Source organism: Diceros bicornis, chromosome 2 (genome assembly GCF_020826845.1).
Source record: "Diceros bicornis minor isolate mBicDic1 chromosome 2, mDicBic1.mat.cur, whole genome shotgun sequence".
Lineage (NCBI taxonomy): Eukaryota > Metazoa > Chordata > Mammalia > Perissodactyla > Rhinocerotidae > Diceros > Diceros bicornis.
This window is the reverse complement of record NC_080741.1, coordinates 90,801,360-90,828,310: the sequence shown is the minus strand read 5'-3', so window position 1 is coordinate 90,828,310 and position 26,951 is coordinate 90,801,360. Positions and strand designations below refer to the sequence as shown.

At 54.1% G+C, this 26,951-nt stretch overlaps 1 protein-coding gene across 3 annotated transcripts in view; it reads left to right on the top strand.

Moving 5' to 3' along the window:
- Positions 1 to 3,703: 3,703 nt before the first annotated feature.
- The window catches only part of UROC1 (urocanate hydratase 1), a 42,968-nt gene continuing 19,720 nt past the window's right edge, over positions 3,704 to 26,951 (top strand). For all 3 annotated transcript variants that reach the window (XR_009223556.1, XM_058566608.1, XM_058566618.1), the window contains exons 1-15: positions 3,704 to 3,856; positions 10,586 to 10,716; positions 11,720 to 11,813; positions 12,758 to 12,817; positions 13,156 to 13,284; positions 13,422 to 13,483; positions 18,583 to 18,649; positions 18,750 to 18,893; positions 20,008 to 20,096; positions 22,055 to 22,117; positions 22,429 to 22,608; positions 22,913 to 23,010; positions 23,739 to 23,811; positions 25,117 to 25,238; positions 26,850 to 26,920. Coding sequence is in view for 2 of the 3 variants with exons in the window: in XM_058566608.1 (XP_058422591.1) it covers positions 3,731 to 3,856; positions 10,586 to 10,716; positions 11,720 to 11,813; positions 12,758 to 12,817; positions 13,156 to 13,284; positions 13,422 to 13,483; positions 18,583 to 18,649; positions 18,750 to 18,893; positions 20,008 to 20,096; positions 22,055 to 22,117; positions 22,429 to 22,608; positions 22,913 to 23,010; positions 23,739 to 23,811; positions 25,117 to 25,238; positions 26,850 to 26,920 (1,509 nt within the window). In the remaining variant the exon portion in view is untranslated. The remainder of the gene's footprint in view (positions 3,857 to 10,585; positions 10,717 to 11,719; positions 11,814 to 12,757; positions 12,818 to 13,155; positions 13,285 to 13,421; positions 13,484 to 18,582; positions 18,650 to 18,749; positions 18,894 to 20,007; positions 20,097 to 22,054; positions 22,118 to 22,428; positions 22,609 to 22,912; positions 23,011 to 23,738; positions 23,812 to 25,116; positions 25,239 to 26,849; positions 26,921 to 26,951) is intronic.

Below are 26,951 nucleotides of genomic sequence, written 5' to 3'. Positions count from 1 at the left end.
TGGCAAGCTATGCTGTGGCGGCATCCCATATAAAAGTGGAGGAAGATGGGCATGGATGATAGCCCACCGCCGGTCTTCCTCAGCAAAAAGAGAAAGATTGGCAGATGTTAGCTCAGGGCCAATCTTCCTCACAAAAAAGAAAAAAGACAACCATGATAGAGTTGCAGGAATGACCTGGAGTTGGTTACCCAAAAACTACTAAGGCTGGCAGGCTCAGGAGGCGGGGCCGCACCCCAGCCTCACTTGGAGAAGCAAGATTTGCCAGCATGTTTTTAAGTCATCACAGGAGTGAACACATGCTCCTTGAGCAAGGACCAGCAAGGAGGCTCTGGGGTGGACGAGAGTGGGTGGGAGAAGTCAGAGAGGCAGACAGGGAGTCCACGTGCCCAGCGCTTCGTGGGCCATGGTGTGGGCTCTGCTAAGCACAGTCCATAGCTGTGTCGCTAATAGACTGGAGGCAGCAGGGAGGCAGTGGGGACCAGGAAACAGGCTGGTGCTGTCTCTGGGAGAGATGATGGGTGTGGACCAGGGTGGGGTGGTCTCAGGGTCCAGGCTGTATCTTGAAGGTAGAGGGGTCAGGGCACCTCAGGGGAGGTATCTGGTGCCCAGGGTGGCAGAGTGGCTGGAGGGGAAAGATGGGAAGGTGGGAGCAGGCTGATGGTCCAAGGTGAGCTGGACATGCTGGTGACACGGCAGAGACTGGGGCCCAGTGTGGACTGGATTGGGGCTGCCAGTCGGGCAGGGCTGGGCTGTGTGGCGCTCGTCACCAGGTGGTGCTGGTGCGGCCATGACAGGAGCAGCCACTGGGGGGTGGCAGAGGAGAAACTGAGGCAGACCCTTCATTCTAGAGAGCGACAGGCCCTGCCGAGCAGCAGAGGCCCAGGGCTGAGGCCCAGGGAGGTGCAGACTGAGAAGCCAGGTTTGGCTTGCAGAGCCTGCCTGTCTTTCTTTACTCCTTATGAGTTTTTAAATTTTATTTACTTTGTTTATTCATGGTTCAAAATGCAAAAACACCAGTTTTTTTTATTGAGGTGAAATTCACATAACATAAAATTAGTCATTTTAAAGTACACAATTCAGTGGCATTTAGTACACTGACAATGTTGAAAGCACCAAAGAGATTCACAATGAAGTCTCCTTCCCTCCCCATCTCTCCCAGTTCCTTGTGTGTCCTTCAGAGATAGTTCATCCCCAGATCTCTGTATAAGTATATATATGTATATGTGTGTATATGTCTGTATATGTATACATGCATATATTACTTTCATTTTACAGCTGAGGAAACTGAGGCACAGAGAGACTAACTTACCCAAGGACACACAGCTAGTGAGTGGTATAGCCAGAGTTTGAACCTACCAGTCTACCGTATTTCACATCTGTGAGATCCTCAGTTTTTTAAATAGCTTGTACAATTTTTTAAAAATTAAACTGTTTATTTTGGTAGATATACTTGTAGATTCATGTGACGTGTAAGAAATAATACAGAGAGACCTCACGCACCCTGTTCCCCCAATGGTAACATCTTGCAAAACCACAGTAAATATCACAGCTAGGACATTGGCATTGATACAATCCACCCACCTCGTTCAGTATAATGTTTAAAAAAATTTTTTTAATTGGTTGCAAACATTTAAAAATCAGGAGATTTTAGGGGCCAACCCGGTGGCGTAATGGTTAAGTTCTCGCTCTGCTTCAGCGGCCTGGGGTTCGCAGGTTTGGATCCCGGGCGCAGACCGATGCACCGCTTGTCAAGCCATGCTGTGGCAGTGTCCCATATAAAGCAGAGGAAGATGGGCATGGATGTTAGCCCAGGGCCAATCTTCCTCAGCAAAAAGAGGAGGATTGGCAACAGATGTTAGCTCAGGGCTAATCTTCCTACCCACTCCCAAAAAGAGAAAAATCAGAAGATTTTACAAAACCTGTTAGATTTCTGTCTTCTCTTGAGCCATGAGATGACAAGGCCTCCCCCCAGAAGCCAATCTTGAGAGGTTTCAGTACAGCCAGTTTGTTGAGGGCTGTCTGTTCTGGGCACGGGGAGTGGGACGGGGGAGGGAAAGCAGCCAACCAAGGGTGCAATACCCACCAGGGGCAACTCAGCCCAGTCCTGCTGGGGACTCTGGAGACAGAGCAGAACACTCCCCAGTGTTACTGCCTCCCACAAGGGCGAGGAAGCAGGTGCTTATCCACTGACCCCCATCTGCTGCTGGCTGAGGGCTGCTCCCGCCGCAGGTGGGGAGGGGCTGTCGATTCTCCAGCCCTGCCAGCTGCCTCTGAGCCACAAGAACGGGCACTGGGTCACCAGAAGCAGTGCTCGGAGCAGAGAGATGCAGCTGCTGGCCGCTGGCAGACAAGGCTGTGTGCAGTGCAGGCCTGGAGGGGCGGGGTTGGGGGGCTCAGTGTCTACAACAGGACTCCCATTCCCAGGGCCCACGGCAGTGCCTGGCGTGGAAAGGTGCTTGGTCAGTGCTGGAGAGACAGAGTGAATAGGTGAGTGCCAGGGAGCAAACACAAGGGCACTGCTGCACACCTGGCCTTCACAGCAGCTCCGTGCTGGTGAGGGTCGGAGGTGCTGGACCCCATGCTCACTGTGCAGTGAGAACAGGAGCAGCCGAGAGGGTGGCTAGAGCCAGACTTCTAGGTTCCGAGGGTTCATCCCAGCTCTGCCCATGACTGGCTGTGCAGCCTTGGGCAAGCCCTCCACCTCTCTTGACCTCAGTTTCCACAACCATAAAATGGGATAGTGAGCCCCACAGGGCCCACGAGAGGACAAAGTGAACTGGATCACGTGGCATGTTTGGCAGAGTTAACACGGGGAAAGGGCCGCTGTTCTTTCCGTGTTCTGTGCGCAGGCCCTGTGCTGGGTGCTTACACAACTGATCCATGTCTCTGGCAGCGTGATGGGTTAATTACCACCCACTTGTGTAGACTGGGACAGGCCCCAAGGCCACAGGCTGGTCAGGAGCTGAGCTGGGTTCACACTCAGGCGTGTTGCTTCCCCAGGATGACCAGGATTCCACCGATTGTGGTCACTTCCTGGCTGTGTGAGTGAGACCTGGGCCTCAGTTTCCCCATCTGGAGAACAGAGCTAACGAGAAGTACTTTCTAGAAGAGTTGTTAATGGGATTGGGGATGAGGGCCACCTCCAGGCGGCCCTTTGCAGAGAGCCTTGGGAAGGGGGTGGAGCACTGTGCACCTCAGTGGGAGCCCAGGAGGATACACCTGCTGCTGAATGGGCTCCTGCCACACCTGTTGCCCAGGCCCGGGGGGTGGGGCAGAAGGGGTACTGCCTGGATTTTGCACAGACCCCAAACTCTGTGCCAGGTTCAATATCACATGGCTCCTCATCAAGATACAAACCCCAACCTTGCCTCCCTGTGTAGCTCCCCCATAAGACTGCCAGAGCAAACCCCAACATTAGAGTGCTCCAGCTCTCCAAAGTTGTGTCCTAGAAAACACAACCCCTCAAAGCCAACACCCCACTAATAGGACAAACGTGCCTCCCTTGCATGAAGCCGGCCTCTCCCCAGAACAGTGCCCTCCCCCCCACATCAAGACCTCTGGCAGCCAGCCTAGGGGCCAGTGACCCTGTGACATTCCGCAGGCCTGGGCCCAACGAGGGGCTGGAGGAGGTGGCCCTGAGGCGGGAGGTCCCCGCCCACCCGGACCTTGACTGCCCACTCTCTTCCTGGCCTCCCCACAGAGCTGGCCTACCTCTCAGTCTCAGCCAGACATGTCCAGCCTCCAGGCACTGTGCTCTGGCCTGCCCCTGCGGCCCCTCCCCGAGAACCGGGGCCGCCGGGCTGGGGTGCCGCATGCCCCCGTCAGGACCCCCGGCCTCAGCCCTGTGGAGGAGCAGGTAAGAAGCTGCTGGGCCGCGGGGACCCTTTGCCCTCTGGGTGGTCCGGTAGGCATTACCTCCTTCCTGCTCTCTCTGCAGGAAAAGAGAGGATCAACCCCCCCCACCTCGCCTCCAGGAGCTCCCAGTAGGGCGGCAGTAGGGTGGGGACCACGGTGTGCCAGACTCCATCACACCCGATATCCTTCACACTCTCCCCAACGGCCACCCTTGGGTGCGGGATTACCAACCCCATTTACTGATGAAGACCTGAGGCTCAAGGTCACCCAGCCAGTAAGCGGTGGCGCCATGGCAGCCTCCAGGCGGAGGAGGAGTGGGGCCAGTGTGAAGTGCCCCGAAGGCACAGCAGCGCCAGCATGTGCCTTCCTGCCCCAGACGCGCCAGAACTGTGAGGTTCTACCCCTTAATAGGTCAGCTCTGGTTTTCGTTGATGTGTCCCTCCCCCCAAATCTTCGAGCACGTGTGCAGCTGCGCGGTGGCGCCCGGGGAGGGACGGTGGTGCTGGAGAGGGTGGGCCGGCGGGGCAGTGGGCCCGGCAGAGGGCGCCAGGAGCGGGGCGCGCGGGCAAGCCACCGGCCCCGGGAGCCGCGCTCGCCTCCCTGTAAGCTGGGGAGGAAAACAACTACACCCCAGGAGACCAGATGAAGTGAAGCAGGTGACACTTATAAACATAGTTCTCTCCCCTTTCTTTACTAAAAATTACTCAGGAATTTCAGAAACAATTGGAAAGAGTACAAAATACAAACAACCCCAGGGAGGAAAAGAGGAACGCCACCAACCGAGACAAACACTACTGCGCCTCTGGCGGCTGCGCCCTTGACTGTCCGCAGAGAGCCGCCCACAAGGGGGCGGAGCGCGGGGGCGGGGCGCTGGGAAGGGAGGGGTCGGGGTCGGGGGTGGGGTGCCCGGCGCTCCGCCCCCTTCCCTCGGCCCTCTGGCCCGGCGCAGCCTGGTCGAAGCAGTGGTTCTGTTGCTCGCGCTTGGTCGCCTGCTTGCTGGGCGCTAACGCCTCGCCCTCAGGCCCCCGGGGCGGGAGAGCTCTGCCACCTGCATATCTCAGGTGACACCCTTATGGCTGTGTGATGGTGTCTTGTGCTGGGAGGAGGGCACTTAGGTGCTGGGCCACCTCCCTTTGCCCATGTACGTCGCCGTTTGCTTGAAGTACACGAAGCCGTTGGAGTAGGGGCGACTTGCTGGTCTGGGGAGTTTGAGCTGTTGAAGGGGCTAAATCTCCAGTCGGGGTGCGCGGCTCAGCCAGCCTTCAGCTGTGCCTGTGAACTAGTAAGATAGACAGACAGATGGTGATCTCTGCCTCCCCCCACTAGTACTTGGTCTTTGATCCTGGTTCCTGATACACCTCAGGAATTTCCTGGGTGATAGGAGTATCTTTTGTTCTAAGGAGGCCAGTCTTGGAGGGCTCCTGGACGGGGGTTGGTCTCCAGAAAGACCAAGCCATGATTAGAAGTTTGGACGGCTCAGCCCCACCCCCATTCTCCAGAAAGGGGAGAGGGGCTGCAAATGGAGTTAATAATCAATCATGCCTACCTGCTAAAGCCTCTGTAACCTACGGGCTTGAGAGCTTCCGGGTTGCTGAACGCATGGAGGTGCTGGAAGGTGAAGAGCCAGAGAGGGCGTGGATGTTCTGGAGAGGCCACCTGCCCCCAGCTACGAAGAGCCTGAGCCACATTTTGGACCCAGGAAGTCGGGCTCCAGTTCCGGCCAGAGCTAGCCTAATGAAGGCTGGGCTAGAGTGGGTGCAGGGATGGGGTGATTGGAACAAGGCCAAGCCAAGTGGATCATGGCCATCATTTTTGGCAGAAATAGTGACAGTCGAAAACTTGCAGGTGGGTGAGGTTTGTGCCACAAGCACACTGCAAGGTTAGAATGCAAGTAAGGCATAGGCCGAATTCTCTCTCTCTCTCCCTCTCTCACACACGCACATGCACACACACACGCACACACCCCTGTCTGTGAGCTAAACAGAGTCACAGGCCACTATCCTTTTAGGTGATCAGCCACCATGCAGGAAAGACTTGCTCCATAGCAGGAGAAACATTATTCCCAAGACAGGATCCTGTCACTGTCTGTATCAGTCTCCTAGGGCTGCTGTAACAAATCACCACAAACGTAGTGGCTTTCAAACGGCTTGCATGTATTCCCTTACAATTCTGGGTGTTGGAAATCTGAAATGGGTTTCTCTGGGTTAAAGGCAAGAAATATTTGTGCAAATGCAAGGATATTGAAATTGTACTTGTTCTTTTGCTCTCTTATTGAGTCTCGTGATTCTCATTTTTTTGGCACAAATATCACATATCAGATTGTCTTGGTTTACATTTAAAAAGTTCATAATAGGGGCCGGCCTGGTGGCTCAGTGGTTAAGTGCGCGCGCTCCACTTCGGTGGCCCAGGGTTCGCAGGTTCAGAGCAAGGCAAAGGAGTGTAGAATATTCTTGAGTATGTCTTCAATACATCTACTTTCGCCAACAAGAACCTACTTGTAACGTTCATTATACGACTAACAGGCCACAATCTCCCCAGTGAAAATTCACCTCTGCCATTCTGTATGCTGCACAGCAGACCCTCTGGTGTAGACGGGGATATGGAGAGCTGAAGGCTTGTGGCAGCATCCTGTGATTAGCATGCCAGATGACCACCCGGGGTGTGAATTCCCAGATAGGGCTCCCACTGGCTCTCCCTGTGTGTGCTGTGGCATTGCAAATAAGGAAGCTGCAAAGCTCAGGAGGGGGAGGAAGCAAGAAATACTCCCCAGGTTCTGCCTTGGAGGTCTTTAAAAGATCAGGTGGGTAGAGGGCCTGGCACCGTGTGTTGGGCAGTAGGCATTATCTCATCTAATCCTTCCAACTCCTCAGCCAAGTAGGCCATGCTGAGAGATAAGGGAGCTGAGGCCGAGGTGACAGCTAGTAGGTGGCAGGGCCAGGGGCTGACTCAGCTGTGTCTGTTGTACCGTGCTCATCAGGAAGCCACTGACCCCATCACTCCACCAGGCCTGTCCTCACTGTGCCGCCTCCTCTGCTGAGATTCCCAAGGTTCGTGGGGGCACCTGGGCCTCCCCTCAGGCCTGCCACAGGCCTGCTGTGGGACCTCAGGCAGGTCACACAACCTGTCTGAGCGCCATGTTTTCATCTTAGTGCTGAAAACTGCCCCCAGTCAGAGACTTGGAGTGTTGAATCCAGGCAGCACACAGAGCTGCTTCTTTTTTTATTTTTTTACCCAAGAAATATTAATTGCATGCCTATGATGTAACTCTAGACATAGAGGATAAAGTTATTGAACAAAAAATATAATAGAAGACAACTTTCCTGAACTAAGTAAAAACATGAAATTGCAGATAAAAAGATATCGTTTATCCTCAAAAGAAAAAAAAAGAAAACTTGATGTAGAATAGTTGACATTAAGACATTATCTAGGCTAAATTAGTGAATTTCAGGGGTAAAGAAAAATTCAGTGGTCATAAAATGGAAATCTTATCCAAGGGAAAATATGACAAGCAGAGCTTTTGTGCTGCGTTTAGGATTCTGGAACTTGCCAGAATCTCCTTTATGTTTATGGCACACGTGCATTCATCTTAGAACAGACTGAATTTCGTACAGCCTTTAAATACATTTCAAAGAGTGGCTGGGCCCATTCTATCAATGATACAATTTAAAAATCATTAATTTTGACAGGAACCTTAGCTGTGTTTTTTTGAGTTATATATACAGCGTTGCAAAAGCATTTGACACCATTGAACCCCGGCCTTCCTTGTCTGGCACCTTAGTAAAACACCAAGTTTAGCCCAGGTGAGGAAGCAGCATTGCTGTGAAAATAGTGGACACAGTGGTTTCAGACTGCAGCTGCCACCTCGGAGCAGGCTGTGAAGTTGGTTAGGGGTTGCAATCAGTATTTGTTAGAAAATGAAATAAAAGAAGCTGGAATAGGGTAGAATATGTTAGGACCCAGGTGGTGAGGTTAAGTCTTGTGTGGAGCATGTGTACGTGTGCGTGTGTGTGTAATATATATTGCTTTTGAAACTTTTCTTTAAATATTTCGCTTGGCAAGCTCTGATCAGAAGCTATGTTAGTAAACAAGGCTCGTCTTGCCCGCCGCGCAGCGGGCCAGTCTCTGAGACGACGAGTTTGCGGTAGAGAAAGGGTTTGTTAACAAGGCAGCTGAGCAAGGCAATGGGAGAACAAATCTCAAGTCCACCTCCCAGGAATGGGGACTTGGGACATTTACGGGATAGAGGGGCAGGGTGGTCTGGAGTGTGGGGTAGGTGGCTGGAGGTGAGGTAATTGATGATCTGAGCAGGCACAGGCCAGCTTCCCTGCTCTTCACGGGACGCATGGTCACAAAATGGTGGTATTACCATGATCTGAGTGTGGCGTTTCCAGGCCCCTGACGTCCAAGGGTCACCTATCAGGCATCTGCGCAGGCCCAGTTGATGACTCAGTGGTCTTAACCGGCCTGAACTGGACAAGGAGTCAACTCTCAGTTCCTGAAAAACAACTGAAGCCCCCATTACCATGGAGACCCAAGCGTCAGAGATGTTATCTACAGGGTGGGCTTCAGTAATGCAAACAGACGACTAACTGAGCACAGTCACAGCAAGTTGGCCCCCAGTTTCAGCTACACACCAGAACAAACAAACAAACAAAAACAATCTTTGTGTTGAGGTGTAACGTGCACAGACAGCAGCCGAAATCACATGTGCACAGGCGTGCACCTCACAGACACACCGGGAGAGAGGAATGGACGGTGACCCAGAGGGTAACGCTGTCCTGATTCTGACCGGGGCGCTGAGTCCTGCTGCTCTTGAACTTGGAATCCTCAGAGTTGTGCAGGGTGCCCCTTTTGTGTTGGCTCCTTTCACTGAACCTTGTGGCGGGAGATTCATCCCTGCTGCTGCACGGGCCTGTGGGTTCTTCATCCTCGTTACTGTCCTGCAGTGGTTCCCAAAGCGAGGTCCCAGGGCCAGCGGCGGCGGCGGCAGCAGCAGCAGCACCTGGGAACATGTCAGAAATGCAAATCAGAGATTGCGGGGCAGCCCAGCGTCAGGGCTGCACAGCCCTTGGTGATTCTGATGTCTGCTGGAGTTTGACAGCCTCCTGCTGGGGCGTATTCCTAGCCACTGTTCTGAAGGGAGAAACTCATATTCCTGATCAGTTTTTTCCAAGAGAGAAGGGATTATGTGCTTTTATTCTATGTGAAAATTAAATGAGGGGATGGCTCTGCAAACCTTTTCCAGTTTCCATAACTCCCTGAGCTGGTGTTTTCTTCGTTGCCTGCTCTTGCCCTCTGCTCCCTCCTGCATTATCCCTCTCCTTCTTTCTCCTCCCACCCCATGCCCTCCCCGAGGCCCCCAGTGACACCCTTGTCATTCACTCCAGGAGGCCTGTCTTAGCGCATGCCGTGTTGGACCTCTGGGTGCACTGGACTCCTGTCCTTCTCCTAGCCCTCTGCCCTCGGCCCCAGGGCACCCATGCTGCTGGCTGGGCTCCCAGCTCCCAGTATCCCTGGCTGGCACTTCTGCCCCTGCCCCAATACTGGTGTCCTCAAGGCCCAGTCCTGGGCCCTAGGCTCTTCTCCTGTCACCTCCTCCCTTCCAGTGTCCAGAGCCCATCTGTCTTCTTCGAGTTTCACACCACCTCTCCTCTCAACAGAGGTGTGTTGAATGAATAAGTGAATAAATTCATCACACCCAGCTCATCTCCCCTCGCCCCCAAAGTGGATTGTTCTCCAGGGTCAGCTTGTTGAATAAATGGCCTCAACGTCCACTGAGACACCAGGTTGTCACCCTGGCCCCTCCCCTACTTTCCCTGTGCCTGCCCTCAGGCTCCAGTCTGGGTGTTGGAAGGAAGAGGGCTGTGAAGGGCCGGTCAGAACTCTGGCGCTCCTTGAGTTTAGCAAATGGAGTGTAAGCAAGGGAACAAACAAACCATAGAGCATCCAACAATGTAACGCTTGGGCAGGAAACAAAGGTGGGGAGAGAGGCTGGGACCAGAAGGGGAGGTCAAGGCAGGCCTCTAAGGAGGGGCATCTGGACTGAGACCCGAGTGAAGGCAGGGGCCCTCCAAGAAAAGGCAGGGTAGTGGAGGGGGTTCAGGCAGAGGGAAGAGTGAATGAAAGGCCCTGAGGCAGGACCAGGAACATCAGGAGTGTCTGGAGAAGAGTGACCACCGGAGGGGCTGGGAGTTTGAGCTGCCTTCCATAGCTGGAGGAGAAGCCCTTCGAAGGTTTCTCCCGTCCCGGATCTGCGGGATCTCACTCCCAGAGCTGCAATTGTGCACTGCCTGAGGCTGCTTGCCAAGCTGGGTGCCAGGGGAGGGTGCTTCTCTGCAATTGCATAAGGTGCCTGCGGGACCCTGGCAGGTCTGCTTTCCCTCCTCTTGAGTCTGCGTCTCCCACTGTAGCTGCAAGCCTCAGAGCAGGCCTCTCTCTGGTCCTTGCCTGGAGTCAAGCAGCCTGGTCCCCAGTATGTAGAAAAGAGGGAGGGGCTAGAGGTCTGCCCACATGAAGGGGGGAGGGCAATCCGAGAAGGCTTCCTGAAGGAGGTGACATTGTAGATGGGCCTGGGGTGAGAACTAGGCAGTCTCTGAGTGACACCATATGTTTCTGAGTGGAGTGGAGTCAAATCCAGGTGGGGAAGAAGGATGGCCCGTCGTGGAAGCCTCAGGATGGTTGGCCTGGAGTCCCATGTCGCCTGCTGCCCCTCACTGCTCTCCTCCCACAGCTGGCGCTGAGGAACGCCCTGCGCTACTTCCCCCCGGACCTCCAGGAGCTGCTGGCCCCCGAGTTTGCCCAGGAGCTGCGGCAGTATGGGCACATCTACATGTACCGGCTCTGCCCCAGCATTGAAATGAGGTGAGTGCCGGCGGGCGCAGCTTCAGAGGGGGCGGGGGAGGCAGCTGGGAGGGTCGGCAGTGAGGGGAGCATGCAGGCTGTCTGTGCTAGGAGGCCCGCGCGCTGCGTGCTGAGACGAGGCACTCGCGCAGAGAAGGGCGGCTGTGTTGTGTCTGTGGGGGTCTGCAGCCTGGAACTGGGCTCCAGATATGGGATCCTGATCAGATGGGTCTCTCTGGCCCACCGTCCTGGGCAGTCAGTTCTGTGCAATTCTGGAGCCAAATTGTATCCAAAATCCCTTTCTAAACTCCACGTTTCGCCGTCCCGCCAGAGGGTGAGGAGACGCGGCTCTATCAGTCTTCACAGAGTTCAGGGTCCCCGTTAGGGGTCTCAAGCTGCAGCGTGGACGGCACTGGAGGCCCTGTGAAAACGTGGGTGGCTGGCCTCACCCCACGTTGTGGATTCGGCAGTTCTAGCGTGGGGCGGGAGGATCTGCCTCTCTCACAGTTCCCAGGGGTCATACTCTGAGCACCATTGGTCTTGAATGTGCCCAGAAGCCCTGACTTGTCTGAGACCACACAGGGACTATTGTTGTCCCCATAAAGCAGGAGCCATGTCCCCTCATTCCTGTCAGGGTCTGCTGGCCTGGCACCTACTCTAGAATTGGTGCCCAGGAGCGCTGGTGACGTGAAGGAAAGAAGGAATGAGTAAACTCCGCCCAGGGTAGAGGCTTCTGGAAAGCAGACATCAGCTTTGCTTCAGTCAGCTTTCTCCCAGTTGGAGCCTGCCGCGTGCTGAGGAAGGACGGCCAAACTCCCCACCCCTAGAAGGGGCAGCACCAAGCACAGCGTGAGCCCAGAGCAGGTTGGCCTTGCTGGTCTGGAACCGCCTCCTGCTGGGAGCTCCGCGGCGGGACGCGGGTCTAGCTGTCCACCCCTGTGCGAGCAGGGTGGGCCTGAGCATTGCAGGAAGGAAGCCGGCTGCTCTCGCATGGTCACACCTGGTGGCTGCACTTCTCTTGCAGGGCCTACCCCATCGAGCAGTACCCCTGCCGGACGAGAGCTGCTGCGGCCATCATGCATATGATCATGAACAACCTGGACCCTGCTGTGGCCCAGGTAGCGACTGGGGAAACCAGGGCCCCGGGGCCAGCACTGTCCCATAGAAGCATGATGGGACACACACGTAATGCTTTTAAGATTTTTACTTAGAAGTAATGATAGATTCGCAGGAAGTTGTAAAGATAGTGCAGAGAGGACCACATACCCCTCTCCCAGCATCCCCCCATGGTTGCATCATCTGTGACTGTAGCAGAGCATCAACACCAGGACATCAACATTGGTACAGTGGATACACGTGGCGTTGTAAATCTTCTAACAGCCACGTGAAAAAGTGAAAAGAAACAGATTTAATACTGTATTTTGTTTATCCCAATATATTCAAAATATTATCATTTTAACCTGTAATCACTATAAAAATTATTGAGATATTTTACAATCTTTTTTCCCACTAAGTCTTTGAAATCAGGGGCGTATTTTTCACTTAGAGCACGTCAGACAGGCCACGGTTCAAGCACTCGATAGCTGCACATGGACATGCCACATGTGCCTGGCACAGGCATCCTAGAGCCAGTCTGTACATCAGATACCCACATTTGACAAAGGGTAGCCTTCGCAGGAGTGAGTCTCCAATGTTATATTTGAAGGCAATATATCCCTAGAATTTGACCACTCTGCCTAGTGGTCAGAGCTTCCTCAGCCCTTGCCTTGGCCCCAGAACCTGGTCACAAACAGACCCCTGACATTGACCCGAGGATGAGTTCCAAAGTGACTGCAGACCCAGCTCTGACCCTCACCCCAAGCCAAGCCGTTACCCCAGTCACAGATGGGCCAGTCTTCCTATAGAGGCCGCTGTCCCTGCCCTCGCCCCTCTGGCTTCTCACCCTGCACCCCAAACTCCTTCTTCAAGGGCTGTTGGCCACCTTGTCCTGTTGAGCGCAGCACAGGGATGGGGGCCCTTCCTTCCCAGGCCCCCACCTCAAACAACACCGCATCTTCTCCAGTTTCCCCAGGAGCTCGTGACCTATGGAGGAAATGGGCAGGTGTTTAGCAACTGGGCTCAGGTATGCTGGCTTGGCCCCCACCCCCAGGCCTTTCCCCACCATGTCCTCTGGCCGGGAAGGAGATTACAAACTCTGAGGCTTGGGACTCAGGTCTCTGCCCCCGAGATGCCTGAGATCTCAGCACTGGACCCTATTTGGGGATGTTGAAGTTCCTAAGGGTAGGAGTGGCATTATGGGAGGCACCAGGAGCCACTGGAGTGCAATGGAGACCTGGAGGGACAGAGGCACTGGAGGGGACTCCTGGGGCCTGTGGGAGCTCTCTGGGCTTGGTTGGTGACTTGAGACCTGGTGTGGGCCCCCCACTAACAGAGCCCTCTATGCTTTGCTCTCCTCTGCAGTTCTGGCTGACGATGTCCTACTTGTCGCAGATGACAGAGGAGCAGACCCTGGTCATGTACAGCGGACACCCGCTGGGCCTTTTCCCGAGCAGTCCTGGTGCCCCACGGCTGGTCATCACCAATGGGATGGTGGGTCTGGGGGCAGCCGGGCACGGAGGCTGCTTGGGGGCAGCAGGGAGAGCCAGGCGCTCCTGACGCTCTCTCAGCCATCATCTCCAAGGGCTCTGCGCTGCCCGCAGCCCTCGGCTCCTGCCCCTGTTTTCCAGGTCATTCCTAACTACTCCTCCAGGACAGAGTATGAGAAGCTCTTTGCCCTTGGAGTTACAATGTAAGTTGCTATTTCAGTTTATATTATGGCATCTCCACCTTAGCCGTTGTTGGCCTTAAAAGCAAAAGAGCCAGTTGTTTTACCAGCTAAATGAGTTTATTTGGGAATAGCAGAGGAATTGCCACTCAGGACATGCAACTATGGCAAAACCATAGGCAAGTCTGGAGAACAAAGGAGAGGGGCTTGCTGTTATAGAAGGCAGGAGGAACTTGGGAGGGGCTGTTTTGAACAAAAGTCCACTGGAGAAGAGTGAGAGTTCAGGGTGGTGACAGTTTCTCATTGGCTGAGCATGGCAGTCTCTCATAGTCTGGGCTGTTGCTGGACAAAGAGAAAATCTTCCTTCCTTCTGCTGGGGTAGTAAGGTGAGCCTCTTCCTGCCCAGGATTGTACAAATAGCTGCAGTGGGTGGTGTGCATGAGTGCTCCCCCTTCAGGGCTTCCTAGCTGCACTTCGAATGAGATTTTCCTTTATTCATTTCACACCATGCTTTATTATAAAACAATGTAGCAATATTAAATACAATTTTGAAAAACGCTCACAATCACAGCACTGCAGCACAATTTCATGTTTACGTATTCCCTAGTAGTTTTCATGGATATGCCTACAATTTTTATACACTTGTAAGCGAGTGAACATGCAATTTAAATCCTGCTTTTCTCCAACATTTTATTATGAACCATTTCAAACATGCAGAAAATTGAAAAAATTTACAGTGAACACCGATTCTGTGATTAACACACTACTAAACTCGCTTGATCCCGTCTCTATCTATCTATCCATCCCTCCATCTATCCTCCTGCCTTGGTTTTTGGGGCATCTCAAAGTAAGATGCAAATAATTATGGCCTGGAATTCAGTATTTGTTTACAATTTTTTCTTTCAAAGTGAAATTTACAATAATGAAATGCACACATGTTCCGTGCACTGTTGGGTGAATTCTAACCAATGTGTTTACTGGTGCAACTCAGACCCCGTCAAGGTCCAGAGCACTACTATTCCATGTTATAAAATTAATGCACGCTCCAGACTGAAAACTTTTCCCTCCAACAGTATAAAAGGAACTACAGTGAAAAGGAAATCCCTCTCCTACCCTAGACTCCCCAGTTCACAGTGTCTCCTGTGTCTTCCAGACCTTTCTTATGCATGTGGTTACAGGTTTAGGTAAGAAGACCATTATAAATACCCTCAGCACTTGCTTTTCTGCCTTTTTTTTTTTTTTAATGATTTTATTTATTTATTTTTCCCCCAAAGGCCCAGTAGATAGTTGTACGTCATAGCTGCACATCCTTCTAGTTGCTGTATGTGGGACGCGGCCTCAGCATGGCCAGACAAGCGGTGCGTCGGTGCGCGCCCGGGATCCGAACCCGGGTCGCCAGTAGCGGAGCGCATGCACTTAACCGCTAAGCCACGGGGCCGGCCCATGCCTTTCTGCTTTGACAACACAGCTTAGAGATTGTTTATTTCAGGAAACGTGGTCTAACTTTTATTCTACCCGCAGTGTTCAATTGCACCATAATTTATTTAGCCCACTTGGCATCTGATTTGGGTTGTTTCCAGTTCCTTGGGATTATAAAGAATACTATAGTGAGGGTCCTGATCCACACATCTTTGTGAATCTCTGAGAGTGTCGCTCTAAGATAATAACCATGTAAAATGTGGTCAAGTCGAGGGTATTAGAAGCCAATTAACCAGGCCTCAGGCTAATACGTTATAGTATAATCATAATAATAGTCACCACTGTGTGTTGTTCTAGGATTTATAGATGCCATCACATTTAATCCTCTACGAGAGCCTCTGAACCTAGGTACCCTTACTGACCCGTTTTGTGGAGGAAGAAACTGAGGCTCAGAAACCCAGTTATCATTTTGGTTGGTCCCGAGTAGTTACTGTTGCTGTCAATATTATTGTGAGGGCTGAAGACCTCTTCTGTGCCAGCGGAAGCAGCCGTGGAGCCAGAGCAGTGGTCCCCATCCTGGCTCCGCTGTTCCTAACTGTGATTTCGGGCGTGTTGCTGTGCCTCTGCTTCATGGATTCAGGATGGTTTAAAGGGGGCAACTGCAGAGGCAGACCCGGTCTGGCTGCACCTGAGGGTTGACCCCAGGTGCTGCGGGCAGTTGACCAGTTGACTAAAGAAAAGATGCAAATTGCCAGTAGAGACAGGAAAAGGTTTAAATGTCTAAGCAATCTGAATAAAGCAAAACTTTTTCACTGTCAGGCTGACAAAAATGAAAATACAGAGGACAGCACGTGCTGGGGAGGATGTGGGGAAACCGGTAGGCACAGATTGGGGCAGAGTCTAGGTCAGCACAGCAAGGCTGCAGGAGGCCGGGAGGGCTGCATCCAGTGACTGGGGTCAAAGCTCCAAATGGAGAAGATTTGCCCCCACAATTTTACTTCCAAGAGTGATCTTGGGAGCAGCATGCAGCAGGTCAGTGGAGCACAAAGGATCGAGTCAGAAAGACTAGACATCAGTCCCCAGCTCTGCCACGTGTCTGTGCATGACGCCGGGACTCCGATCCTGTCTGTAAAGAGGGCATGTTGGCAGCTCCTCCCTCAGACAGTTGTGTGAGAACTGATGAAATGATAAGGCAGCACCCTTGGCACGGGGCACAAAGGGAGCCCTGGGGCACTGGGCTCCGGAACGTGCTGGCCCACCGGGGAGCACAGCCATGGCGGGGGCTGGGGTCTGTGCTGCCCTGGGGTCTGGTGGCTTCACCTGTCTCCCTGGATGGAGGTTTATTATGTTAGCACTATCCTCTTATGTTGCGTGATAGTCATATAACCTGTCAAGGTAAGGGTAGTGCCTCCCCAGTTTTTGGAAGAGGAAGAGTAACCAAACTCAATGGGTCTGTCTCTTGGTGAGTACAGAGCCAATAAGCACAACCAAGGCTGAAGTGGGTGAAGAAAAGGTTTATTGTTTGCACAAGCAGTGGAGAACACGGGATATTTCCCAAAAGCAGTGTCTCCCCTAGCTCAGTGCCGGTGGAGACTTTATACACAAGAGTGCAGAGGATAACAGGTTTATTCGTTACAACTGTGTAACAACTGTGCTTAACCAGGGGCGTGTGTAGTAGGTAAGCAGGCCATTACATAACCAGTGCAAGGGACGTGTCATTAAGCCGTTACATAAGGAGTGCGAGGCACCTGCTGCTACGTAAGGAGTGCAAGGTAACTTTTGGACGCTTGGGGCTGGAGTCTTTTGTAGAGGTTTTGCTGCAAGCATGCAAGATGGCAGCATCTGCCAGACGGGGACATCAGCTTCTGAAAAAAAGAACATTTAGTTTCTTCTTGTCTGGAAAACATTTGACAGACCATGCTAATTATTGATCAGATTCTCAGTAACCCTTTCCTTGCCTGCTTCCCCAGTCACGGAAGCAGAGGTTCCAAGTGGACCAGTGCCTTGCCTAAGTTATGGGATAGGCTTGGCCTTCAGACACAGACCTGTGAGAATCAGGATCCCCCCCTTGCTCCAGAAGAGAGAAGGGGCTGGGGAAGGTTGCCTGGGGACAGGGGCCCCATAGAGAAGAGCAGTGAACTTGAAGTTGACAAGGAAGTAGGGGCTGGAGAGTCTCCTTACTTCAACAGTCCTCTGGGAAGGGTAAAACTGAGGCAACAGCAGAATGCTGTCAATCCCCATCACACCGCCCAAATCCAGTGTTGGATGTTCTCAAGTGATGGGAACAGGCACACTCATGCACTGCTGCCGACAGTCCCTCTGAAATTTGACGGTGTCCATTAGTATTTTAAATGTTTGCACCCGATGACCCAGCACTCCCGCTTCCTGGTTTCCACCCTGGAGGGCACAGCCCAGGGTCCCAGGTTGCACACTGCAGTGTTGTTCGTTGTTCGTGTAGGGGAACCGGAGCCGGAGCCATCCCAATGATCAATAGGGGAGAGGAGAACATTCTGTGGCTTCTGATACTGTATACGGTGGAGTCATGGAAAAGAATAAGCAGGATCTGTGTGCTGATTTTGAAAGAACACCACGGGCATTGTGTTTAGGGGAAAAACAAGCTGCAGAAACAATACCTACAAAATGAGGCCATTTATGTAACTAATACTAACAATAACAATAACCCCTCACACAAAACAGTCCTTTAAATGCCATTCACGGAAGTCTAACTTACACACAGCGCGGTGCACAAACCTGAGGTGTGCAGCTCGGTGAATGCTGACAAATGTGCATAGATAGCCCCACCCCCGCCTCCCGCAGCTCCCTCCCTCCTGCCAGCAGGTCGGCTCCCCAAATGAAGGTGGTCGAATGTGATAGGAGTAGAATCCTGCAGAATGTACTCTTTCAGTCTGGCTTCTTCACTCAGCCACATGGCACACGGGAGGGCTTCCTTCTTCTTCACCGGGTAGTGTTCCATCGTGTTCACACGCCGCGATTCATTTTTCTCTCCTCCTAGTGATGGGCATTTCAGCTGTGTCAGGGTTTGGCCAGTGCAAAGAAAGTTGCTATGAACGATGGTGTGCGTGTCCTTACGTGGGCATAAGCATCGAAAGAGGAAGTGCGGGGTCAGGTTGCCTTCAGCTTCCGTCTATATGGCTAGATATTCCCCACTGCGATTCTACCGATCATACTACAGGTCTTAAGAGAGCAAAACCTGTTTATAGAAGGTCTGAGAGGCCAGGGGACCAGAAGTGGGGGCCGGTAGCCTTTTCTATAATGTTTTTTAAGGAGAATGTATTAATGATTTTGGGGTAATTAAAAATGAGTTTTCAGGGCTGGCCCGGTGGCTTAGCGGTTAAGTGCGCGCGCTCTGCTACTGGCGGCCTTGGTTCGGATCCGGGCGCGCACCGACGCACCGCTTGTCCGGCCATGCTGAGGCCGCGTCCCACATACAGCAACTAGAAGGATGTGTAGCTATGACATACAACTATCTACTGGGGCTTTGGGGGGGAAAAGGAGGAGGATTGGCAGTAGATGTTAGCTCAGAGCCGGTCTTCCTCAGCAAAAAGAGGAGGATTAGCATGGATGTTAGCTCAAGGCTGATTTTCCTCACAAAAAAAAAAAAAAATGAGTTTTCAACCACTTAAAGTGGGAGAGGCTGTGCCTGGCCCTGGGCTCACCTCCCTGCTTGCCTTGTCTGTGGTCAGGTATGGCCAGATGACAGCAGGCAGCTATTGCTACATCGGTCCCCAAGGAATCGTCCACGGCACAGTGGTGAGAGATAGGGGCCATGCCTGTCCACAGGGTATGGGAGGTGGACATGCTGTGGACGTGCTAGGAGTGGACAGTGAGCACCCGACTCCTCTTCCTGCAGCTCACAGTGCTGAATGCAGGGCGTCGGTACCTAGGCATCGAGGACCTGGCTGGGAAGGTCTTTGTCACCTCTGGGCTGGGCGGAATGAGTGGGGCTCAGGCCAAAGCCGCAGTCATCGTGGGGTGCATCGGTGTGATAGCAGAGGTGAGCCCGGCAGGAGTGCCTAGTCCTCTCCTTGCCCACCTCCGTCCTTCCTCATTCCAGAGCCGCTCACACTCACAGCCCTCTGTTCTCTTGCGCCCCTCATGCACCGCCTCCTCAGAGCCTCCCAGGCTGGGTTCCCACGGCAGTGCATGCCTCCTGCCTTCACAGTGCCCACCCCCTTCCACAGTCAGTGCCTGCTGAGGCTTCTGTGAAACTGACCTTCTGTGGGCACGGCTTCCCTTATCCACCACATCCCTGGAACGTAGCTGGGAGCCAGTAAATGTTTGTGAATAAATGAACACAGACTCCCCCAACTCAGACAGTCCCCAGTCAGGGGTAGGGGAAGCACATGAGTCGCCACCAGTCGAGGTGAGGGCAGGCAGCTTTCCCTGGCTGGCTCTCACAGCTTTCTTTGGTAGTGCTGAGGAGAGGAAGGCAAGCAGGAAGAGGCAGTGAGTGGCTCTGAGAAAAGCCTTGGTGATACACACCAGGTGATTTGCACTTAGTTGATGCTAAACCTGTGAAATACATAGCTGTACTTGTTCGGAGCCCATCTGGCTTCAGGTAACAGAAAACTGAACTATGGCAGCTTACACAAATAGAGTTTTATTTTTCTCATATAACCAGCAGTGTTGGCATTGGTTCAGCAGCTCAGTGATGTCAGGGCCAACATTCTCTTGGGCTTCCCTCACGGATGCAAAACGGCTGCTCCAGCCCCAACCATCCCATCTATATTTAAGGCAGGAAGAAGGGAGAAGGGGAAGTGCCAGCTATGGCTGACTCTATTTTAGCCTGAAAATAATGTCTTAGAAATTCCTTCTTTTATGTCGTTGGCCAGTATTGGATAAATGATGTTCTTATCTACAAGGGAGGCTGGAAACAGTGGAAAGGATAGTTGTGATTAGCTTGGACGTGGTTCATCTCCTGGCGCTGAGCACAGTGTCACCCTGAGCAAAGTCACCCTGAGCAAAATCCGAGTTCTGTTGATAAGGAAGGCACTGACACTGTGTTATAAAAGTGGATGATCTACATGGGGGGGTGGCACCTGCCTAGGGGAGGCTGACACACTCAGGGGTGATTCGTCACTGGGTGGCCCTATGTCTCATGGTCCCAGGTGGATAAAGCAGCCCTCATGAAACGCCAGAAGCAAGGCTGGCTGATGGAAGTGACTGACAGCTTGGACCACTGCATGGAAAGACTCAGGTACAAAGACCGACACGTGAGCATTGAAAGTAGGGAGACAGTGAGAAGGGGCCCGGAGGCTGAGCTGCCTTGTGTGGCCTGTTCGGTGCCTGACACCTGGCCACCAATGGGCACCACCAAATGACGGCTCAGAGATGGTACGGTAGAAGCGTCACAGGAGGGGTCTCACGTCTGTTCTCGCTGGTTGTTATGGCTAGTGTGTAGGAAACCCTTGGGTCTGCGGACTTGTGGTCAGATACTTGGTTCCAAGAGATTTGCAGTCATTCTCTTGGTGTTCCTGATATCCAGCCACAGTTTGCGAAGACTGTGTCATGTTTCTCACTGCTGTGGCCTCAGTGCAGCCCAGAGCGCGGCACATAGTATGTGCTCGTCTCAGCTGTTGTGGGAACGTGAGCCTTTGAAAGGTGGAGCTTTTCCTCGGCGTGACCCCATCAGGTTCCTCCTCACTTATGCTGGAGTGTCTGTGCTGTGTCAGAGGCAACATTTCCCTCCTGTTTGATGTCTCCTGAGGTATGTTAGTGGGAATGGGGGAGGACTGCCCTGAGAGCTGCTGCCCAGACGCTGTTTGTGAAGAGTCCTCGCAGCTCATTTGCTGTGCAGACCTGAGCCCCGTTAGAGGAGGTCACATCAGCACAGTGGTTCTCCACTGGCTACAATTAGAAACCCCGGGGGCTTCAAAATACACACAGAAGATTGGATACTATTTTGACATAGGTCTTTCTAAAATGTCAATTTGACAACATTGCACCCCTGTTTAAAACTCTCAGCTAACTCTCCATAAATTATAGGAGAAATTCCAAACTCCTAGTGTGGCATTGAAGGGTCTTGCCTGATCCGGCAGCTATCCCTGTGAATGCTGTTTAGCATCCTGAATACACGCACACACTTGCACACTGTCACACACACACGCACACGCACATACTCATTTGCACACCCTCGTACAGATATCCACTTTTGCACGCATACGCACTCACGCACATAGTCACACACTTACATGCACACATACACATTCACACATAGACACACACACACACTTCCAACTACTCTGATGTTTTTGTCATCTCTAACTTTCCCTCTTCCATCTGCCTTCTCCCTCTTGTCCCTCACACAAAGTTTGGGCCAGCTGAATTCCTACTGTCACACACACACACACACACACACACACACACACGCCAAAATCAGTTCAAATCAGTTTCACAAACTGCCTTAAGCAGCCTGTCTCGCCGTACTTCTGCTCCCTGAGCTGTGGAAGACACAGATGGGAACAGAGTGAGCCTCTGGGGCTCCCGTCCCCGCGCTGGTCCTGCAGCTGGGATGCAGTCCTCCTCCAGCCTGGCACCCCTCTGAGACTAGGTGCCTTTTCCTGCCTCGTCGTCCTTGCACTCTGGGGAGAGAGGTGCGCACACAGCTCCGGCAGGCATCTCTCTGCCAAGCATGGGATTCAGTCAATCTGCCTCTTTAAGTAGGCACCGTACCGCCTCACTTATCATTGCTTTTTGATACCTCTAATGTCTGCGAGGGCTTTTATGTGTTCGAATCTTCTCTTCCCCAAAACATGCTTTCATTTTTTTGTCCTTTTATTTTTCCGAGTAATGTTTGGAATCATCTTTGGTGACATCTACAATTGGAGGATCACCTTGAGTGAGTTCTAGAAAGATCCATCTTAGAGTTCTAATAGCAATAGCTCTAATTCTGCGAGTCTCCTCGGGAAGGGTTGTCACCATTGTTAAGTCAGTTCTCCGATCTGCGGCAGTCGAGTCTGTTTCCCTTACAGTTCTGAATCCTCAGGTGACGTGCCTCATAGGTGCCTGCACCTCAGGCCCTACACTCCACTTGCACACGGTGCTCTTCGGGACCCCTGGGTCTCCTGCGTCCTAGCCAGCTTGGTGCCCCCGGTTGCTGGGGGCAGCTGTGGGCAGATGTGACGGGAACATCTGTCCTGCTCTGTGCCCTTCTAGGGAAGCAAGGAGAAAGAAGGATGTGCTCAGCCTTGGGTACCACGGCAATGTTGTGGATCTTTGGTAAGTGGGGGGTTGGGAGTTGGCAGCCTTGGGGACCCCAGGTGAACCTCCCCCTCCAGCCAAGGTCCCAAGGGTGGCCAGGTACTCCCAGGACACAAAGCTTCAAGTGTCGGCTCACGGCAGCTTCTCTGCCTGACCCGGCAGACTTCCCGCCAGAGTTCTTTCTGGGGGGCTGCAGGATTGGCCTCAGCCCTTGGCTGCTGGTCTTGTGGCTGCAAAACATGCTGCGGTCCTCCCCTGTCCAGGCCCTGCCCCTGCCTCTGCCCCTGCAGGTGCCGCCCTGCGCTGACCCCCCCCCACGTCTTCCCCAGGGAGCGCCTGGTCCAGGAACTGGACACGACAGGGGAGCTCTTGGTGGACTTGGGGTCAGACCAGACATCCTGCCACAACCCGTTCAGTGGTGGCTACTACCCTGTGCAGCTGGGCTTCACAGAGGCCCAGAGCCTCATGGCCTCCAACCCTGCTGCATTCAAGGCCCTGGTCCAGGAAAGGTGATGCAGGTCCCTGGGCAGCTCGGGTCTTGGGGGCAGGGTGGGGGGAGGCATGCATGGCTGGCAGGAGCTTTTGGACTGGGCAGTTCTGGCCTCCTCGTTCTCCAGCAGTCAGCTGTGTGGCCTTGGGCAAGACCCTTAACCTCTCTGAGCCTCTCTCCTCTGTCAGACGAGGTGGAAGTCAGCAGAGCTGGCTGAGCTCCATGGGGTAGGGCTCGGGGATGACAGAGGTGGTGCGGGGAGGGCCAGCTCTCAGAGCCTCACTGGTGGGCGGAGCTGACCGCTGACCACCAGTCTGTTGCAGCCTGAGGAGGCAAGTCTCAGCCATCAACAGGCTGGCCAAGGAGAACTTCTTCTTTTGGGACTATGGCAACGCCTTCCTCTTGGAGGCCCACAGAGCAGGTGAGAGGAGGAGAGAGGCTGGGCGAGGGGGCCCCAGCCTCCCTGGGCTGGGAGGGGCTGAGACGCTGGCACTGGGCAAGCTGCCCTCTCTCCAGCCAGGGGTGGCCCAGCAGGTGCCTGGGGGAGGTGGGGCCACAGCGTGCAGCTTTCACTGTGCCCCTGCCAGGCCTTCTGGAAGCTGGCCTTGCTAGGTCCTTGGCCTCACTGGGCCTCAGTTTCTCCATTTGCTTTAAGAACAACGTAAAGCACCATAGGGAGAGCAGGTACAATGCTCGGGGATGAGCAAAAAAACGTGCAAAAAAATGCATCTTTACTCTTGCGTGAAGGAAACTTCTTTCTGTAAAACAGGTGAGTCATTTGTGGAGGGTAAAGTTCAAGGGATACAAAAGACATACAGTGGGAAGCCTCCTCCGGGCCCTGTGTCCGGCACCGGCTGCCTCCTGGAGTCTGCAGGCTGGGGATGCCTGTACAGACACGCTGCGGCTGTGCGGGCAAACGTGGATGCGCCCCGCCGCGGCCTGCACGCCGGCAGCACGCTCCCTGCCTTCTCTCTTCCTCCTCTGCCTACACAGAGGCCTGGTGCTGCTCCTGCCAGGACAGGCTGCCTCCACAGCCCTTCCCTGGGCCTTTGTCGAATCGCCATCCGGGTGCTGGTGTGTCCTCACCCGGGGGGGGCCCGCCAGCCCTCGGCCCCTCCAGGTGATTCTGGGCCGGGGCTCTGTCCACAGGAGCCGACGTGGAGAAGAAAGGCGCCCAGAAGACAGAATTCCGCTACCCCTCCTACGTCCAGCACATTATGGGGTAGGTGATGGGGCCCCTTCCAGCATCTGGGTCCTGGCCATTCCGTCGGAAAAGCCTCCTCCTTTGGCCACCGCTGGGCTCATGCAGTGAGGCCTTTGCTCGGCCCTAGAGTGGCCACCGCGCCAGGTCATGGGACTTCCGCCACAAAATGCAGGTAAAGAGGAACTGAAACCCTGGGCGACCTCGTGCAGGGCCCTAGTGAGAGAGCAAAGAGGCTGCGGGGCCAGCCGCTGAGGTCACTTCCCGGCGAATGCCCCAACCTCCGTGTACCCTGAGTGCTGCGTCCAAGGAGCTGCCCATCCCATGGCCATGGCCACAGGCCCCGAGCGGGCGGCGGGCGGCTTGAGCTATGAAGGCCAAGACCTGCTGGTCCCTGAAGCCCGTGTGCCTGCCTGGCCTTGCAGGGCAGGTCTGGGGAGGCCAGCGGCCTAGGACAAGGAGGGAGGAGCGGGAGGTACCCAGAGGGAGGTGGGCTAGGGGTAGAGGCTTCGAGGCCAAGCTGAGGAGTTTGGGTGTAAGCAACACAGAGGCCGGGAAAAGGAGGCCTCTTGATGCTTTTAGATTGGCCAGCCCTTGTGTGCGCCAGATGGGACCAGAGAGGGAGGGAGGCGAGACAGAAAGGGCTCCTTCTCAGGTTCACTGTGGGTGGAGGGGCAGAGCAGGAGTGGGCTGGGCTGCCGGCCACAGGCGCGCAGGGGCAGCTGAGGTCTCTGAGAGGGAGGAAGGGGGTAGCCTACGAGGGGGCTGGTGAGCAGGGGAGGCCAGGGACGCCCAGGCTGCTGCACCCTCTGCTGGAGGTCGCCTGGGAAGGTCAGGCCACCTAAGGCAAATGTGGCCAAGGCCCCACTTGCACTGTTTCTCTCAATTATTTAGTTTTACTTGACTGGTTTTCAGGTTGTAACAGTAATTTAAGGAAATTTCTGCTTGTCTGTGTCCCAGGTCGCTGCTCCTGCAGCTAGAGATGGTGCAGCTCTGAGAGGGGGAACAGAGAGCTAGGGGAGAGAACACTGAGGGGACTGAGGTCAGGGAGGGGGCTGAGAGGAGGGAGGGGGCTGGAGGAGGCAGGGCCTCTGAAGCTGCCTGTCCAATTAGTGGCTTAGGGGCTTCCAGCAACAATTTTAGAGGCTGAAGCCCCCGCTTCACCACACATGCCCACACACCACGCTTCCTGACACACACCCCCCTTGCAGACAGCCTCACTGCTCTCAGTTCTGCAGCCTCTGCTGCCCTTCCCTCCCCAGCCCCAGCCAGTGGGTGCAGCCAGCTTGGGAAGCCCCAAGGTGACAAGGCATTTTGTCCCTGCAGGGACATATTCTCCCAGGGATTCGGGCCTTTCCGCTGGGTATGCACGTCAGGGGACCCCCAGGACCTGGCGGTCACAGATCAACTGGCCACGTCCGTGCTGGAAGAGGCCATTGCTGCCGGAGGTGAGGCCGTCGGGTTGGAGATGCTCTCGGCAGCCCTGGATGCAGCACTGTCTGTCCTTGCACCCACCTCCCCCCACCGGACTTCTCTGCTGTCCCCTGCCTGGCCCGTGGGCACAGGAGCACGCGGCGCGGGTTTGTGCCTGTCAACAGTGCTTCCGGGTCTTTGCAGCTGCTTGCTGTGCCCCCTCTGTGCCGTGGCCTTCCACGTCCAGCAGGCCCACTTCTCTTTCTTCCTGTCAGAGCTCGTCCAGAGCGCGCTGGTTCTGCCTTCACACGTGGATGGTGGTGGTGGTCGCACGTCTACCTGCCCCCGCCCCTGCTTTAACCTCAGTCCGTTCTCGTGTAGTGGATTTGACGTGTCTTTTGTCACATGTGGAGGAGAGGCGGTTATTGTACAGAGCTTCCTCAGCGGTCAGAGCACCTGCTGCCTCTCTCTGAAGATTTCCTGCAGGTCCAGGTGGCTTCTCTCCCAGTCTTTGTGTGGGTGGTCAGCCTTTGCTGCTTGTTTCAAATCCCCAGGGACCGTTTTCATATCCAGGCTCCGTGTGCTGGGGCGGGGGTCAGGGTTGACAGATCCAGGGCTGCAGAGCCAGGCTGAGCGTGGGCGAGGCACCCGTGTGGCAGAAGCCAGCGGTGGGAGGCCTCTGGGGAGGAGCGAAGCAGACCTGCTCTTGGAAATCTGGTCAAAGGACTCCTGAGGCTTCCTGGTGTCAGAACAGCTGTGCAGCCCTGGGCAGGAGGCAGGCGGGTGTTCAGCAAGCCGCCCTCTGTCCAGGGCTGCATCTGCTGATGGCCGTGGTGTAAATTCTCCCTGGGAGATTTCAGCTGCAGCTCCACTGGAGCAGTAGCAGTGCTTCCACCAGGCAGTAACCTCGAGAGCACAGATTGAGGTGATGACTTGTGAGCATTACACTCATTTTTAATATAGTTCTTTAAAAGTGTAAGTTTATTTAATTGAAATTTTAACCACTGGCTCACACAGTTCCTGAAGATTTAACAGCTTGCTCTCACGAGCTGGCAGCAGCAGCTCCCGAGCACCACAGCTAGCACCCTCCTCTTCATGCCCTCCATGCCTTAGCCAACTGGGCTGTCTTACTGGCATAGGCCAACCTTCTTCCCACCTCAGGGCCTTTGCACTTACCATTCCCTCTGCCTAGAATGCTGTTCCCTCAGATCATCATGTAGCTGGCTCCTCCTTAGCATTTTGAACGTAGCTTGACTGTCATCTTCTCAGAGAAGCCTTTGGTCCCCTGACCCACAGCCCTAGTGACAACCTCACCACACTCTTATTTTCTTCATGGCTCACAGCAGTCTTTGTTCCCAGTGCCTGGCATACAGTAGGCACTCAATAGATGTTTGTTGAGGGAATGAATATATCAGGCAGTGGGCTGCACACGTCCGTGTGTTAATTCACGTGACCATTGGCATTGCTGGTTCCAGAAGTCGAATGGCCTGGTGTGGTGCTGGGGATGGGGGCTCCCTGACCCCACATCCGGGCTCCAGTGACGGGTGCAGAGCAGGTACCTGTGCCAAGCAGCCTGCGAGAGGGAGGGTCTACACCCCCGTGGGGCAGAGGCCCCGGTACTCGTGACACGTCCCCTCTCCCTGCAGTGAGCCCGGCCGTGCAGCTGCAGTATGTGGACAGCATCCGCTGGATCCGGGAGGCTGCCAGGCACCGGCTGGTGAGGGCTCGGCCTGGTGGGAGGCAGGGTG